The sequence below is a fragment of the Acyrthosiphon pisum genome, chromosome A1, assembly GCF_005508785.2.
Source record: "Acyrthosiphon pisum isolate AL4f chromosome A1, pea_aphid_22Mar2018_4r6ur, whole genome shotgun sequence".
Lineage (NCBI taxonomy): Eukaryota > Metazoa > Arthropoda > Insecta > Hemiptera > Aphididae > Acyrthosiphon > Acyrthosiphon pisum.
Window position 1 is genome coordinate 111462110 of NC_042494.1, and position 15260 is coordinate 111477369.

Genomic DNA, 15260 nt, shown 5'->3' on the forward strand with positions numbered 1-15260 from the left:
TTAAGTAGTGTTTATCTATAGTTATTTAAAATAAGTATATACAATAATACAATATAGTGCATATTATAACCATTTAATGATAATATATTATTAAATCATAATTTGAATAATAATTACTAGTACACTGTAAATAATAATCACTTATATAATCAAAATTGTATACATTATGTATAGAGTCACTTAAAAGATTTGTTTCTACGGGTTTTAAATACTCGTCTTGATTAAATCGATAATGTAAAGTTAATTTTCTTACTTCAGTTTCCCGCGCCATAATTGAAAATAATGAATACTATTTATCTGAATAAACTTTACAATATTTTAAACCCTTAATGATCTTAACCTTCACATTAGTTAGGATGTGGAAGGTCGTGATTATTATTTTATATGATAAAAAAATTATGTTTGTGAAATGTAAATCTAATAATAAAATTATTAACCAACATAATGGCATGATAAGAGTTAACAGTGTATATATTTAAAAACAACTGTCAACGTTTTCAAAAATTGATTAATGTTAATAGTTTGCGTCTACAAACTTTACTCTTCACACAGTTTCAATATAAACAATATTATATTATATAGTGTGAATAATATATGATTTATGTGGTTATTTAATTTTTGTTTAAAGTTTCTCAAACTGTAAAATTTATTTAAAACTTTTGTAAATCAAATCGATTTTTTTAAGCATACCTAATGATATAATATGCACTAAATTAACTCACCTAAAGTTTTTTAGATTGACCGTTAGTAGGTTTGTGATACTTATTTCATTTTTTAAACTAGGTAATACGATTTCAGAACGGTCGTGAAAAATTCAAACCAACAAAACTTGGAAAAAAATATAAAACACAATTGTTCACGAGGCAGAAAATGATAAATATTTAAAAAAAATTTCCACTCTGACCACTAATCAGGGCATGCCGTAGTCATCATCAACGGAGATGTATGTTTAATGATGTATGCATTATCAATGTTATTATTGGATACGCATAACATAATGCGATTGAATGAGCAGTTCACAATTTTTCGGCGTCTCACTCCATAACGACCAAGGTATGATAGTATTTAGTTTTAGTCTGCTGCTGCTGAGAGTGCTGCACGCAGTCTCGTTACAAAAAAATAACGCGCAAACACATTATATATAAGGTACATTACCTAAGTTTACAACTTTAAACGTTTCGTTTACGTCCGCAAACACGCATCGGTTTTTTCAATACTTTTTTCAGTTTTTTTAGTATTTTTTATTTTTAGATTTTTATTTGTAACAGTTGTCAAACGATAACTTTTAAATACGTTTTTAACAAATAAACTAACTAAAAGTTTCAAAATGCATAATTTTTTAGGAAGCAAATTTAAGGGCAACTGTAGACAATTATTCGCAGCAATTACAGGTTAGTTCGTATACTTAGTATACTATACTATATAGACATTTGTGAGTACCTTTTATTATGATATTACGTTTTAAATTTTATTTTATTCGAGATATATTAAAAATATTATATAGGTAATTAGGTAAATTTTAGCATTTTAAAAATTTTGTTCTGTGTATTTTTAAATGAATTATAAAATATAATTTATTTATTAAATTACACACACACACATGAACAGTATAAATAACCGTGTTAAAATCATTTCTAAAAATTAAAAATGCTTTGAAATATATTTACCGGAAGTATTTAATTTAAATAACTATTTCACCATTTCACTTCAGTAATAAAAAAATACATTCATCGTTCCACTCAGAATCTAAAATAATTTTAAATATGCCTTTATATTTATGTGTTTTAAAATAATATAAAGTATGAAACTAAAAAATATTGAATATTTTTTTGAATTTTAATTACTTGAATGTTTTTGGTTGAACGATTAACTTATTTTTTAATTTAATTCTAATTCAAAACTTGACAAACAGTATTCACTAACAGTTTACATATAATATAATTTATCTGTAGTTCATCGGGTTCATATTAAAATAATTGAATCTTATCATAATTTATATGATTTTATTTACGGTTCATAATGGTTTATTTAACGTTATTTTACAATATTTATTATTTAAACTCAATACGCCTGGTACCCACCTATATTTTGTTGAAAAAAAGCTTGATATTTTAGTAACTCGATAGGTTTAATTGATTTTAAGCGGATCGAGGGGGGCTACTAAGGATTATTACTAAAATGTATGTATTTTTTTCTTCATTTTGGCGGAAACCTCTTTTTGGGGTTGTTAAAGTGGTTTAATAGTTTCGTTGACAGTTAACCAGTCTATATGGATAGACAACAGAAACACAGAAGATAATACATCATATAACTCATAATGGAGTTGATTTTTGAAATCACCTGTCAGTTATCATAAACATATTGTTTATGTTATTGTCATTATCATAGTCATAAAGTCTTCTCGATTATCGAAACCTCTTACTTCCCACGAATAAAAATACGTCATGACTCGAGACTAGATACTTTTAGTGTACCTAAGTCTACGCAGCTCTAAAACTACGCACTGGTCAATATATACTATCGCGTCGGCATAAATCGGTTGGAGATGGATATAATTTGTACCAGGTCATCGTTTTGTTTAAGTCAACATTAAACATTAATTATACATAATATATTATACAATATTTAACGTCTATATAACCAATACACGCGCACGCCGTTAGCATAATATAGGTATACATAGGTATACACACAATATAGTACAAATGCGTCGTACATATTATTTATATACGTCAACTATACGGTACAATGTAACGAATTAAAAACGATCAACGCTGTTCAGACTGTATTTATTTTTATTTTTTTTAATAACGATGGCCAATATCTGTGGACTATATTAAATATACCGAGTAGAGTAATTTCGTCATCCGGTCTGATGAGTATATTGAAACAATCAGACTGTTATTATAATAATATTAAAACGAAACGACGTACATAATATAATTATATTTGCTAAAATCGGTTGCACGAATTATTACTATCCATATTATAATATAATTAATGCGTTATTGGAATTGACAATAATTTACAATATATAGGCATATAGCTGCATCGAATTTGTAACTACCTATTTGGATACTGGCTGTTTCTGCTGTGACTTGGTCAACCGGCAAGGGTACGTCGACCGAGTCGAGCTCGGGTTAGGTCGTAAAAAATGCTTGTCGAAAACGTCGTTCCGATAAAATGTATATTATGTATAAAGGTACACAGCGGAGTGACAAACGTTATGATATTAAAGGTGTACATTATACCTACGATATAAATTACGCACGAGTCGTTTATATACCTACATATATGTATATATAATAAGGTATGTACTGCGGTCGATTTACGTTTGAGATAATGTTTAAATTTATAAAACCGTACCGTACGGTATACGACCGACATCGTATATAAATTACGCGGAGGCCCGAGGACAGGAAAATAGAAATTATTGTAGAGTATCGCAGTTACACGCGCATAATATGTACATGCACATTGCACATGCATAAAATACCTTTAGGTACCTACACATAGGAACGCACACTGTGGCGAGCAACTAAAATACTAAATAACACACGTCGCGCGTGTCAGTATGACACCGTAAATTTCAAAATAAATCGCACAATATGCTCCTCGCACACGTTTCCAGCGCCGTCCACACCATCACCCCCACACCGACACCACCTCCGCCTACCAACACCCTCCCCCGTAGCCGTCGTTACGATATATACCTATATACGCGATTATGAAAATATCGTATTCGCTGCGATGTATTATAATATTGTTTAGTATCGGTATATGGATTATTATATTATTTACACATATTTTATACATTATTTGACATTATTTGTAGGTACATAGGTAACTACATATTATGACGTTAATCGCGGACGTCGGATTAAATCGTGTACGGTACCAATTAATATGCATAACAGTTATTATAATAGTACTCTGTATCGTTTCGATATGACTATAATAATGTAGCTGATGGTATGTGTATATATACAATATACATATGTATAATATTAGTGCACATAATTACCGTTCGTTTATTATATTAATGATTTACGTCTGCTGTTGCACGTGATCGGTAGGCACGTAATACATAATATATAATTAATATACAATATATTATTATATTTTTAATTTCTTATATCATACGCGTAATTCACGATTATTTTTTGTCCGCCTATAGCGTGGAGAAAAATGAAATTCAGCCGAACGTTAACCCAATTTAATAAATACAATTTTAAAAAAATAGCTAGGTAATACCAATTAACATGAATATAATAATATTAGTACATGATTATTTGATAATGATTTTACAGCAGATACCTATTTTTATGTAATAATATATAGTGGTTGTGACGTGGGTACGCGTTTCGAGATGTACCGGTTAATTATAATATCTTATGCTCAGCTATAAGTTGAACAATTATAAAATATAAAATAAATAGTAGGTAACAACTGGAAGTCACAGAGGGTGTGCGTATATCAAAAAACTTTGATGATACTTATTACACTCATGTTTTGTCATGCGGAGTACTGTTTTTATATTAATATATGTTCAAGTTGTATGTTAATTTATATATAAATCAGCTCGTGGTCGTTGTATAATACAATGACCACAAGCTGATCTGTATAGTGGTGCTACGAAAGGAATTTCGTTGGAAAGTTAAAATTAGAGATAGATATTCTAATATTTCACCCCGTGGTTTGAAATGTCATCGAACTCGCCGCAACTGCAGGCTATATAATATTATTGTATAGGTACTATCGTGGATGACGGAAGACGTTTCAGGTTAGCGAGGACAGCCGGAAACCGAGCAGCGAACACAATATTAAATTTTCCCACTATGCAACCATATAACCATGATACCAAGCATACCGCAAGCTTGATTAAAATAATACCTTATACTATTAATATTATTACAGGTACCACATTTACTAGCGCGTACCTATATAACTTTTTTTGTTATCACATTTTACGAAAACTGGTACCTTTATTAAACAATCGCGTTTAATATTTTATTTGTAATTTTACTTAAAATCGGATGAACTAGGTACCTATGTAATTGTTGTTTTTGTTGCAGTTACCTCAAAATCTGATACAGTCAGTAGGTACAGTAATATAGCAATATATATAAGTAATAGGTAGGTAGTAATAGGTATTGAAATCCACTCTGTACATACATGTATAAAGCGTGTTACATTACAGAATAATATAGTATAGAAGATGACATAGATAATCAAATCAACAACCGCTTAACAAATGTTTTGTTTGTAGGTACCTACAGAAAAGCGTTAAGTTGAAAAAAAATAAGATTTTGATTAAAAAGAAATTATTGACGATAGACGTGGTTACTGGTTGGGTACTACTATTATTAATAATTCAACTTGCAGACCAAGGGAACCCAAAATCATAAAAAATTACACAGACTTACCATGGCTTGTGCTGTTTACCCGTATATGTACAAGTGTACAACAAAGATTTCTCGGCACATATAAGACAGAAATACCGATATCCATTATTACCTATTGTTAACTATAGTCAATTAAAACACCTTTGATTACTCAATTTTAGAACACTATTTGCTAACTTTAGCTAATACTATATAAAATATGATAAATACCAAACTATACAATTATACCTATATATAAATAATATAATTATAGTATTCTTACGAATTACCTATAACGAATAGAATGCCTTTTTTTACCAGTTCTCCTGTGTTAGCTTTATATGGGGAATTGAAGTCCACTCTGTACATACATGTATAAAGCGTGTTACATTACAGAATAATATAGTATAGAAGATGACATAGATAATCAAATCAACAACCGCTTAACAAATGTTTTGTTTGTAGGTACTGTTTAAAGAACTTAACACGCATATTATCACCACCTGCAGCTGCCTGCAGCGCAAAACGCTGCATACTTTATTCAGACCGTTCAAAATTTTAACTAGACATAATCAATTACATTTAATATGACACGTTTTTTTATTTTTTTTTGTCGTCTACGTTAAACGACCACATTAATACTGTACGCTACTGCAGCCTACCTACCTACCTATAGCAAGCCCACCTACTAAAAGATTATACAATTAAATAGTTTTTCAGCAGCTGCTTTACGATAAGTGAAATAAATTACATGATATATTACACAGCGTGTGGCATAACTTTTATGTATAAAAAAAAAATCGAATAGGTAATTGTTATTATTACTCGCTGAACGTATTAAAAAATAAAATAAAAACCAACAACGTACGTTATTGTGTGTAGATACCTAAATATAATTTATATTTCACACGGTTTTTGCTTTATTGGTTTATGTATTTATGAGCATTATTCTAACAATATAGGAGATTAGGTTCATCATAATACTACAGACAATTTAGAAGAAGAGTTATTATTCAAAAATTAATCAACACTATAGAAAACAAAAAAAAGTGTTTTACACATCTTTTAATTTTAAAACAAGTTCAAATAAAATGGATTAAGTACCCACTATCATTTAATATTCAAATGCAACTTATTATTATCTTTTGTTGTGGTAATTACTAATTTCATAATAATTTATTAGTACTTGGTTCTTGGTACTTTTTATCACAGCTCTATCTATTTTAAAATTAAAATTCCATTTTTTATAAATTGTTATTAAGCTATACATTTTTTTTAATCCAAACTTATAAATCTATGATTATGTTACCAGTTGAAACATATTAAGGATTTTTAATATTCTTTAATATTAATTCTACAATTTCTCCAAATTTTAGATAGTATTATGATGGTATTATGATTAATGAACAATTGACCAATATGTTAGGTTAAAACTTATATCAATTTAGCTGTGAACAAATAATATTATATTCGAATTTCGATATACCTAATTTGTATTATACAATGTAAATTACCATTTTAAAATCAAAAGTCTAAACTGTCTTAAAAAATAAGGGAGCAGAAAACATAGCCAAAATATTTCTAGATATACCTAGTAGATATACCTAGTAGATTAGTACCTATTGATTATAGTAGTAGCAATGCCTATTTAGTTCACAAGAATTGAAGAATCACCATAATATAATATGACAACTAGTACTCTCGTTTGTCTATCCATTATAACTTTCAATCCTGTGGTTAGCTTAAGTATTAAGTGATACCATAATAATTGTTAATTTTATAAAAACGCAATCCCAAAAACGTAAATTATCAAATGCTACACGTAATTACATTATAGTTGAACTAGCATTCGTTTTTTGATAAGATGTTACGGAATTCACTATCATCACATAATATTATTTTAATTTGACAATCAGTTTAAAAAATAAAAACCGAAGGCATAATTTTTTATAATATATTAATATTCATTTACTAAGGAGAAATGTCGAAATTTTTACAGCAAAATAATTAGGTATTTTATTTTATGTACCTATATAATATTTACATATACAAATTAAGAACCAATATAATTATTTAGTTCTATATCCTGCTATGTATTTTAAATATAGTGTCAATGAACCATCACATATTCACATTTTTCATTAACAATTAAAATTTGAAACACTTCAACACAATATTATTATTTATTTTACTATAAAACAAGCGTAAATTGGTGGATATAATCGTCACAAAAGTACTATATATACCTATAATAACTGTATTAACTCAAAATACCATCATAATGTTTGAAAAAGAAATAAGAATTTCGCTATTTATATTAAACTGTTAAGTAAAAGATTTTTTTTTGGAAATTTTAGTGTATACATATTTAAATTTGATCGAATAGTTTTAGAGCTATTAAACATTATAGGTAGTTATATTTTAAGAGTAATATAGACAATCATCCTTAATAATGAATAAACCTATTACCATGGACTAAATATATTTAGTAGATATTAAGTAAAATCGTATGGACTCCCCTCAAAAATACAATTGATTGGTGAATCACTGTGTATCTATAGTGTACTTCTATACTGGACGTGTTTGAAACGTCGCAAGACAGTTAAGTTGACGTAGAATATGTTCAAAATTCAAGTTCAACTATTAACCACGCATTATAGTCCTATATAGGTAAACGAAATTTATATAATAAGAATTAAGAATATTAATATAATATTTTAATGTCGTGACGACGCACTTGATTCAGTCGTAAATTGACGGTCACATGATGCGACCAACAGGAAACTGTAATCAACCACGTTAATAGCGATAAATTATGTGATTATTATATTATTGTTTCAGTGAATCTTGTCACGTTTTCGTTTGGACTTTACACGGGATGGTCTTCAACGGTTGCACCTATACTCCAAAACGCAACGGTCACTCCACTCGACCATGGTCAAGTGCTGACGGCCAACTCAATTTCTTGGGCCTGCAGCTGGGGTATGCTCAGCGCCATACTGGGCACGTTCTTCTGGGGTATGTTGGCGGACAACTGCGGCCGGAAGACGACCGGTTTCCTGACCATGTTACCATACTTGGTCAGCTGGGTCATCCTGTTGGTTTTCAAGACGGAGACGGCGCTGATGGTGTCCCGGTTCCTGGGTGGTCTGGGGGCCAGTGGGGCGGCCATTAACTGCCCGATGTACGTGGGCGAGGTGAGCGAGACGAGCATGAAAGCTGGCCTAGGTTCGCTATTCATACTCATGTACAACATCGGTGTGCTGTACGTGTACGTGTTTGGCGTGATGGTTAGCTATGACTTTCTGAACGTGGCCTGTCTGGCCATCAGCGTGTTGTTCATGGTAGTGTGGTGCTATGTACCCGAGTCGCCAATATTCCTTATCCAGAAGAATCGGATGGATGAGGCAAGGCGGTCGCTCATGTGGTTCCGGGGTAAGGACAACGACAAAGAGGTAAGCGAGGAAATCGACTCGCTGATGCGGCACAGTGACCAGACGACCAAGGCCACGCTGGCCGACTACAAGAAACGTGGCACGGTCAAGGCGCTGCTCATCGGCCTGGTGTTCCAGGCGGGCACACAGTTCAGCGGCATCAACATCATACTCATGTACACGGTAGACATATTTCAGAAGAGCGGTAGCACTATGTCCCCACATTCATGTACCATACTTGTGGGCGTGGTGCAGGTCATCGGGTCCGCGATCGCATCGTGCACGGTACACAGGGCCGGCCGCAAGTTCTTCCTTATGGCCACGTACGCGATCACCGCCCTGGCTTTAATCACCATCGGCTCGTGTTTCTATGCCAACAAGGTGGACTCGACGATTAACACCGGCATGCTGCCCGTGCTCAGCCTATCGGTGCACGTGATCGCGTTTTCACTGGGCCTGGGTATGGTGCCGTATATCATCTACACCGAGGTGTTCCCGGCCAACGTGCGCAACATATGCATGTCCATGCTAATGTTCTTCAACAACGTGCTGGGCTTCGTCATCATTAAGGCGTACCCGTCCATGTCGGACGCGTTGCATATATCCGGCTACTTCTGGTTGTTCGGAGCTGTGTGCCTGGCCGTCGTGCCGTTCACCTACCTGTTCGTTCCCGAGACCAAAGATAAGGCGTACGATGATATTCGCCGTGAGCTGCTTTTATGGTTCCCGGACAGGCGACATAATAACAAAGCGGCGGAGGTGGCGAAGGCGGAAAAGGCGGCAGCGGTGGATCAGGTAGATGGCGGCGGCGGCAACGTAGTCGTGGTCGAAGCTAGTGAGATGAAAGTCTGCATGGGAAAGGACCAGAGTTGCTTCACGACACCCCAACAGGCGCGTGACAATGTTAAAAAATAACCGACACATGGGGTTATACGTTCCTGTGCGTGTACACTGCCATGGCAAGTATACACGAGTAAAGGCCACTACTATATTATTATTATTAATTATTATGTAATGTATAATATCTAACTGATTTATGTTGGGGGGAGTGGGGAAATGTAAAAAAACGAGTAAAAAACCCTACCTTTTTTTGTATTTTTTGTATTTTACGCCACCAAGTTCGTTTTTTATATATTTATTTGAATCATTTTTTACGACCACCGTAATGTTTTGTATATTTTGTGTGTGTGTGTGTGTGTGTGTGTGTGTGTGGTAAGCTAATAATTCGCATTACTATTGTAACAAGTATAACAAGTATTATAAATAATTTAAGTATGATTATAATTTTAAATACCTATATCTTAATTGTAAGTTTAAAAATAATATTAATTGTTATAACGATATTATATGCACAGAAATTATGTTTAAAAAAAATACGATAAGGTGACAACATTTGTTGGTCTAATCACAGTTTTGTATTTAGACTTAACGTGTATAAACCGATTTAAATATATGAATATTTTTTATATTATACTCAATCTCATTAAAAGTAAATATGTTTTTAAAACTATTAGAAGTTGTAATATTATTTAATTATTTATAAATTAAACCTATAAATTGTACAATGTTGCGGGCCAATTTAATATCATAATATTATACAAAAAATTATTGTTTAAAATATATACTACGAGCAGGTGAAAATTTGTTTTACAGTAAACAATGCAATTAAACCCGTTTTCTATCAATTTTCAAACCTGCAAAAAATTTAAAAATAAATGGATTTTTATCATATTACAATATTATGAAAACCAATTATATAATATTATTGTGCATACATTGTAATTTGTAAACTTACTTAGTAATTTTTGTTAAACTTAATGACACTACAGCAATTGAACCCAATCTGCTCCAGTATGGCCTACCTACAACACAAAACAGTCGCCAGCCGTGGTCCACATACGGATCATTCGTAACCGGAATTATGTCCAGCTATTTATAATTTATATTTTATACATATATTATACATACAATACTCCCGTTCTGTAGATTAAATTAAATTGCTTATGATATTACTGTAACAAAATATTACAAATTAAACGTTACCCTTTTCCAAAAAATATCTCTAGACCTTGATTATTGATCAAGGTGAAAATAATAAATACAAATGGCTTAGTGAGCTAATGGTTGTTAAAATGTTTAATAAAAGGTTTAGACACAATTTCGTTCCTGTGCAATAAACAATGTTTTTTTTTGTATAGATTATGCATCCGTATATTTCATCTAATCATTTATTAAAATATTTACATTGTACCTATATTTAATAAATGGCCTAATGTTTCTTAGCTTTATACGTTAATTTGTTTAACTAATAATCAATATATTGATAACTGATTATTACTGATTACTTATATATTATACTGTTATAATATCAAGGCTGGGCAAGTTAATGATTTTTTTAACTCGTTAAGTTAAGTTATTTTAAAATAATAAAGTTAAGTTAAGTTAAAAGTTACTCATATTTTTTTCGTTAACTCGTTAAGTTAAAAGTTAACTTTGAAAAAAAAATAACTTAACTTAGTGTAAAGTTAAAATTTGCTAATTTCCAAAAATAAAAAATCCAGACACATAATATGATTTATTAGATAGTTTTTCTTTACGCTCTAGAAAAATTCTGGGGAAATTTAAAATGATACAACAAAGGAAAAACCCATTCAAAAATTTGCATTATTCTTTGGACGAAAATGAACTTAATTTAGATACTTTTGATAAAATTAACTTCAAGTTAACTCGTTAATCTTGAAAAAAAGTAACGATTTAATTAACTTAATTAAAATTAACTTAACCTTTTAACTTAATTTTAACTTTTAACTCGTTCATGCCCAGCCTTGTATAATATAAACTGAATAGACTACAGAATTGTTCAATCTATTTAAAACGATTGTGCTATCAGTTTGGTACTGAAAATGGTTGAGAAATACCGAGTTCATATTTTAATTCAAATATTTTGTAGTTTTGTACATTGCCAGTATCTATAGCCGCTCCAGAGGGATTTTACAAAGTTAGGTCAACAATGAATGAAATAATGTATTTTAGGATATTATATTTTTATAATAGTTATAAGTTATAACATAACTATATTAGATTCTAAGTGGAGCGATGAAGCTAGTGGTTTTACAATGGTGTTTATTATTTATTTTTTTTTTATCCTGTAAACAAAACTTCTACCAGAAGGAGTGCTTCGATTTCAATATGTAGTATCTTATCTTTTAGCAAATTGGATCAAAATGGTACTTTAGGAAGGTCATTTTTTGATTTTCTCAATAGTTATTTAATGCCACGGGAAAAACCACCAACAAATTACAAAAAACCGCTAAAAATGATATTTTAATTTCTAACGCTTTGCCATAGAAATATATCACCATAGAAACGAATAAATAAAAAATATATTTCAATATTAATTCAACATACAGGCTATATTAAAGAATAACAATATAAAATATTCAGACTGACAAACCGTCTCCGCTCAGAATCGTTTTTCTTATATAATGATATTATATTATCATTGAATTCAAGTTTAATAAAATCCATTATAGGTACATTGACCAACTTGTAACCTACTGTACAGCAGAGTGACATCCACTTACCCACTTTTTTTAATTTTTTTTTTTTGTACATATTATATATTATTATTTAATAAGTAAAACTCAAAAATTTAAAATCGTCTTATGGATGATATGGTATATTTATTTAATAAAGAGTAATTGAGTGGTGTGAGGTCTGTTTTCTAGAAATTATCCCCCCCCACCATGACAAATTCCTAAATTCGCCACTGCTTAATATAACTTACTATACATTTTTTTCTTTATTTATTCCTATTATAAATATATCTAGCAATTATGTAAGTAATATCCAGCGCGACGGTAGTGGCGCGAAGCTATGTAAAAAAAAAAATAGCGGAGTAGCCACTAACGTATATTAACAGGAAACCGAGTTTTAACATTGAAAAATAGTCCTAATTTATGTCAATCCTTTGTCAACCTCTACAGGACAAACGGCTGAACATATAAAGTCGTATAAGGTATCAATCGATCAGAAATATTGTGCAGATGGGAACAGAGGAACTCGCTAGCAGATTGGTTTAATAGTTTATACCTAAGTTATATGCAAAAATTTTCAAATATTTTAAGACCGATTTTGCGTACGGAACTGTGGGCATGGATAAGCGGCGGTCGGGGAACATACCGTAAATATCCCCCGACCCACCGCTTATCATTCCCCACTACTCTTATCCCGATGGTGGCAGCGGCGGCAACCATATTACCATTTCGTGTATTGCTGACGACCAGCTAGATAGTTTATAGATTATAGGTACTAGGTATCTTAACTCTTAAGTCGTGCTGACGGCTCAACCACTGTGATTGTTTAGTGAATTAGTGATCCAGCTCAACGGTATTATATTATTATGCTGAAAACTTGGAACAATAATTAAATAAAATAAACAATCTGGTAATTAATTCATACTCGTGGCAACAATTAAGGTCGATGACAAATCATATGCTCTTAATTCTGTGATTTACCACCATGGATCATCTATGAGTCTATGACTCAAGCCTCAAGCCCATTACACATTAATTATTAAACATAATAATAAAATATGGGTTAGATGTAACGATATAATGTTAATATTATAGTTTTAGAAAAAAAAACTGAAATAAAATAAAGATATAACAGGGGGCCAACGATGCATGCTATATGGATTATTATTTTTATTGTATACAGTCAAATAAAATCTCGACTTATTTCATAAAAAAATAGCTGATATCACACGTGTTTTTGGTGTGATAATATATACTGTAAACTTTTTAAGAAAAAATCCAATTAAATAATTAAGTAAGATCAATTAAAATTTTAAATGACCACCTAATTATTTTAATTGAACACAGTTCTTAGTCCTTACACCATAATTAATATTGTTTTATAAATAATTATTATAATGCATTTTAAAATGGACCAAAGTATTTCAATGTTGCCATTAGCTGAATAAGAGACGATATCCCATCCCTCCGTTTACCAAATAAACGATACCTAGGTATTAATAAAATCATTCTGTGTTTGATATGAGAAAAACATAAAAATAATATAATACATAAATATTATTTGTTGCTTGCTAAGTTTAAATGTTTCCACTCTTTATAAAATATTTTAATACTTTTTACCTAAAAAAATTAAACTTCATAAAGAAACATATTTCAAAAAGTATTAATAAACTAAGCATTATATTTTATGAAATTTATCATTTAAAATTTATCGTATATGTTCAATATATTTATATATATATATATAGATATATATATATATATATATGATATGCGTATGGGTCTTTCAAACCATGCGTTGTATGTATATATATATATACAAACGATGGTGATTTAAATGTAATCGTGATACTATTGGAATCAAACACGTATGCAGCTATACTCTTCGCCATTTTCGTAACAAATATTATATGATTCGGAATTGAACTCATAAAAGTAGCTCGGATATAATATAGGTTGGTACATACAATATCGTTACTATGGTTTTATATGCAAATCGGTGAGTGGGGTTAAAGGAGATACCCAAGACTATCGTACCTATACCTACCGCAGATATTAGAACGCAAAATCACTATTTTTTAACGGCGCCCTCAAAATGGAATATTATTCGGAACACCGTACACACCGTAAATATTATATTATAGGCAGCTGCAGGTATACGCATATTGGTAGAAAAACGTCATAATATGTTATTATTTATTGTTATCATTATGGATGTACGAGCAATTTATCTTTGATGTATGCTTGTGTACCACGAGGCACTCGGGTTCATACTAACACATCAGTACCTATAGGTGGAATTCTATACTGCAGGTTTTCATATATTGCAGAATATAATCTACTATAATTTACTTAAAAGTTAAAATGTTTTCCCTTTAAAGTTTTTTTTAGTAAACATAAAATCTTTTTTAATTTTGAAAAGTATATTTCTATTTGAATTGTGAACTGTTTGTTTTATTTTATTTTATTTTGAGAAAAAAATGTGTATACTAGTTTAACCTATTACATTTTTTATGGAGAATTAATTTGGTCAATATTTTTGTGTACCTTCCTAAATGCATTAACTAATAATATAGTTAGGCACTTACGCTGGACTACAATTTATTTTAAAAGCTGTAGTAAATATAATAATATAATATACGCATTTACAGTGCCTAAACAATATAATACACAATATTATATTATATTATACATTCGAAAAAGTCATAAATATTGATAGAGACCAGATGAAATTTTGGCTTCATATTGGTATGCGAATCAAACAATAAAAATTCGGATGTACCAAAATATATATCACAAGGTTCAAACTTCAAAATATAGGTACACTTGTACATATATAAACGAGATACGACACGAGTTAAAAACAATATAAAAGTTTTGTTTTTAGACTACTGCTCAAATTACTT

General features: G+C 30.7%; 1 protein-coding gene across 2 annotated transcripts; it reads left to right on the forward strand.

Moving 5' to 3' along the window:
* The first annotated feature begins 724 nt into the window (after positions 1-724).
* On the forward strand, positions 725-10824 carry LOC100168622 (facilitated trehalose transporter Tret1-2 homolog). Of its 2 annotated transcripts, none has more exons than XM_016804324.2 (2): positions 725-1053; positions 8226-10824. In XM_016804324.2, exons 1-2 carry the CDS (start codon positions 1008-1010, stop codon positions 9731-9733), a joined length of 1554 nt encoding a protein of 517 aa, XP_016659813.1. In that variant the 5' UTR covers positions 725-1007; the 3' UTR covers positions 9734-10824. The 2 variants fall into 2 exon arrangements, with proteins under 2 accessions (XP_016659813.1, XP_001948329.1); XM_001948294.5 differs by lacking the exon at positions 725-1053 and adding an exon at positions 1062-1391.
* The last annotated feature ends 4436 nt before the right edge of the window (positions 10825-15260 follow it).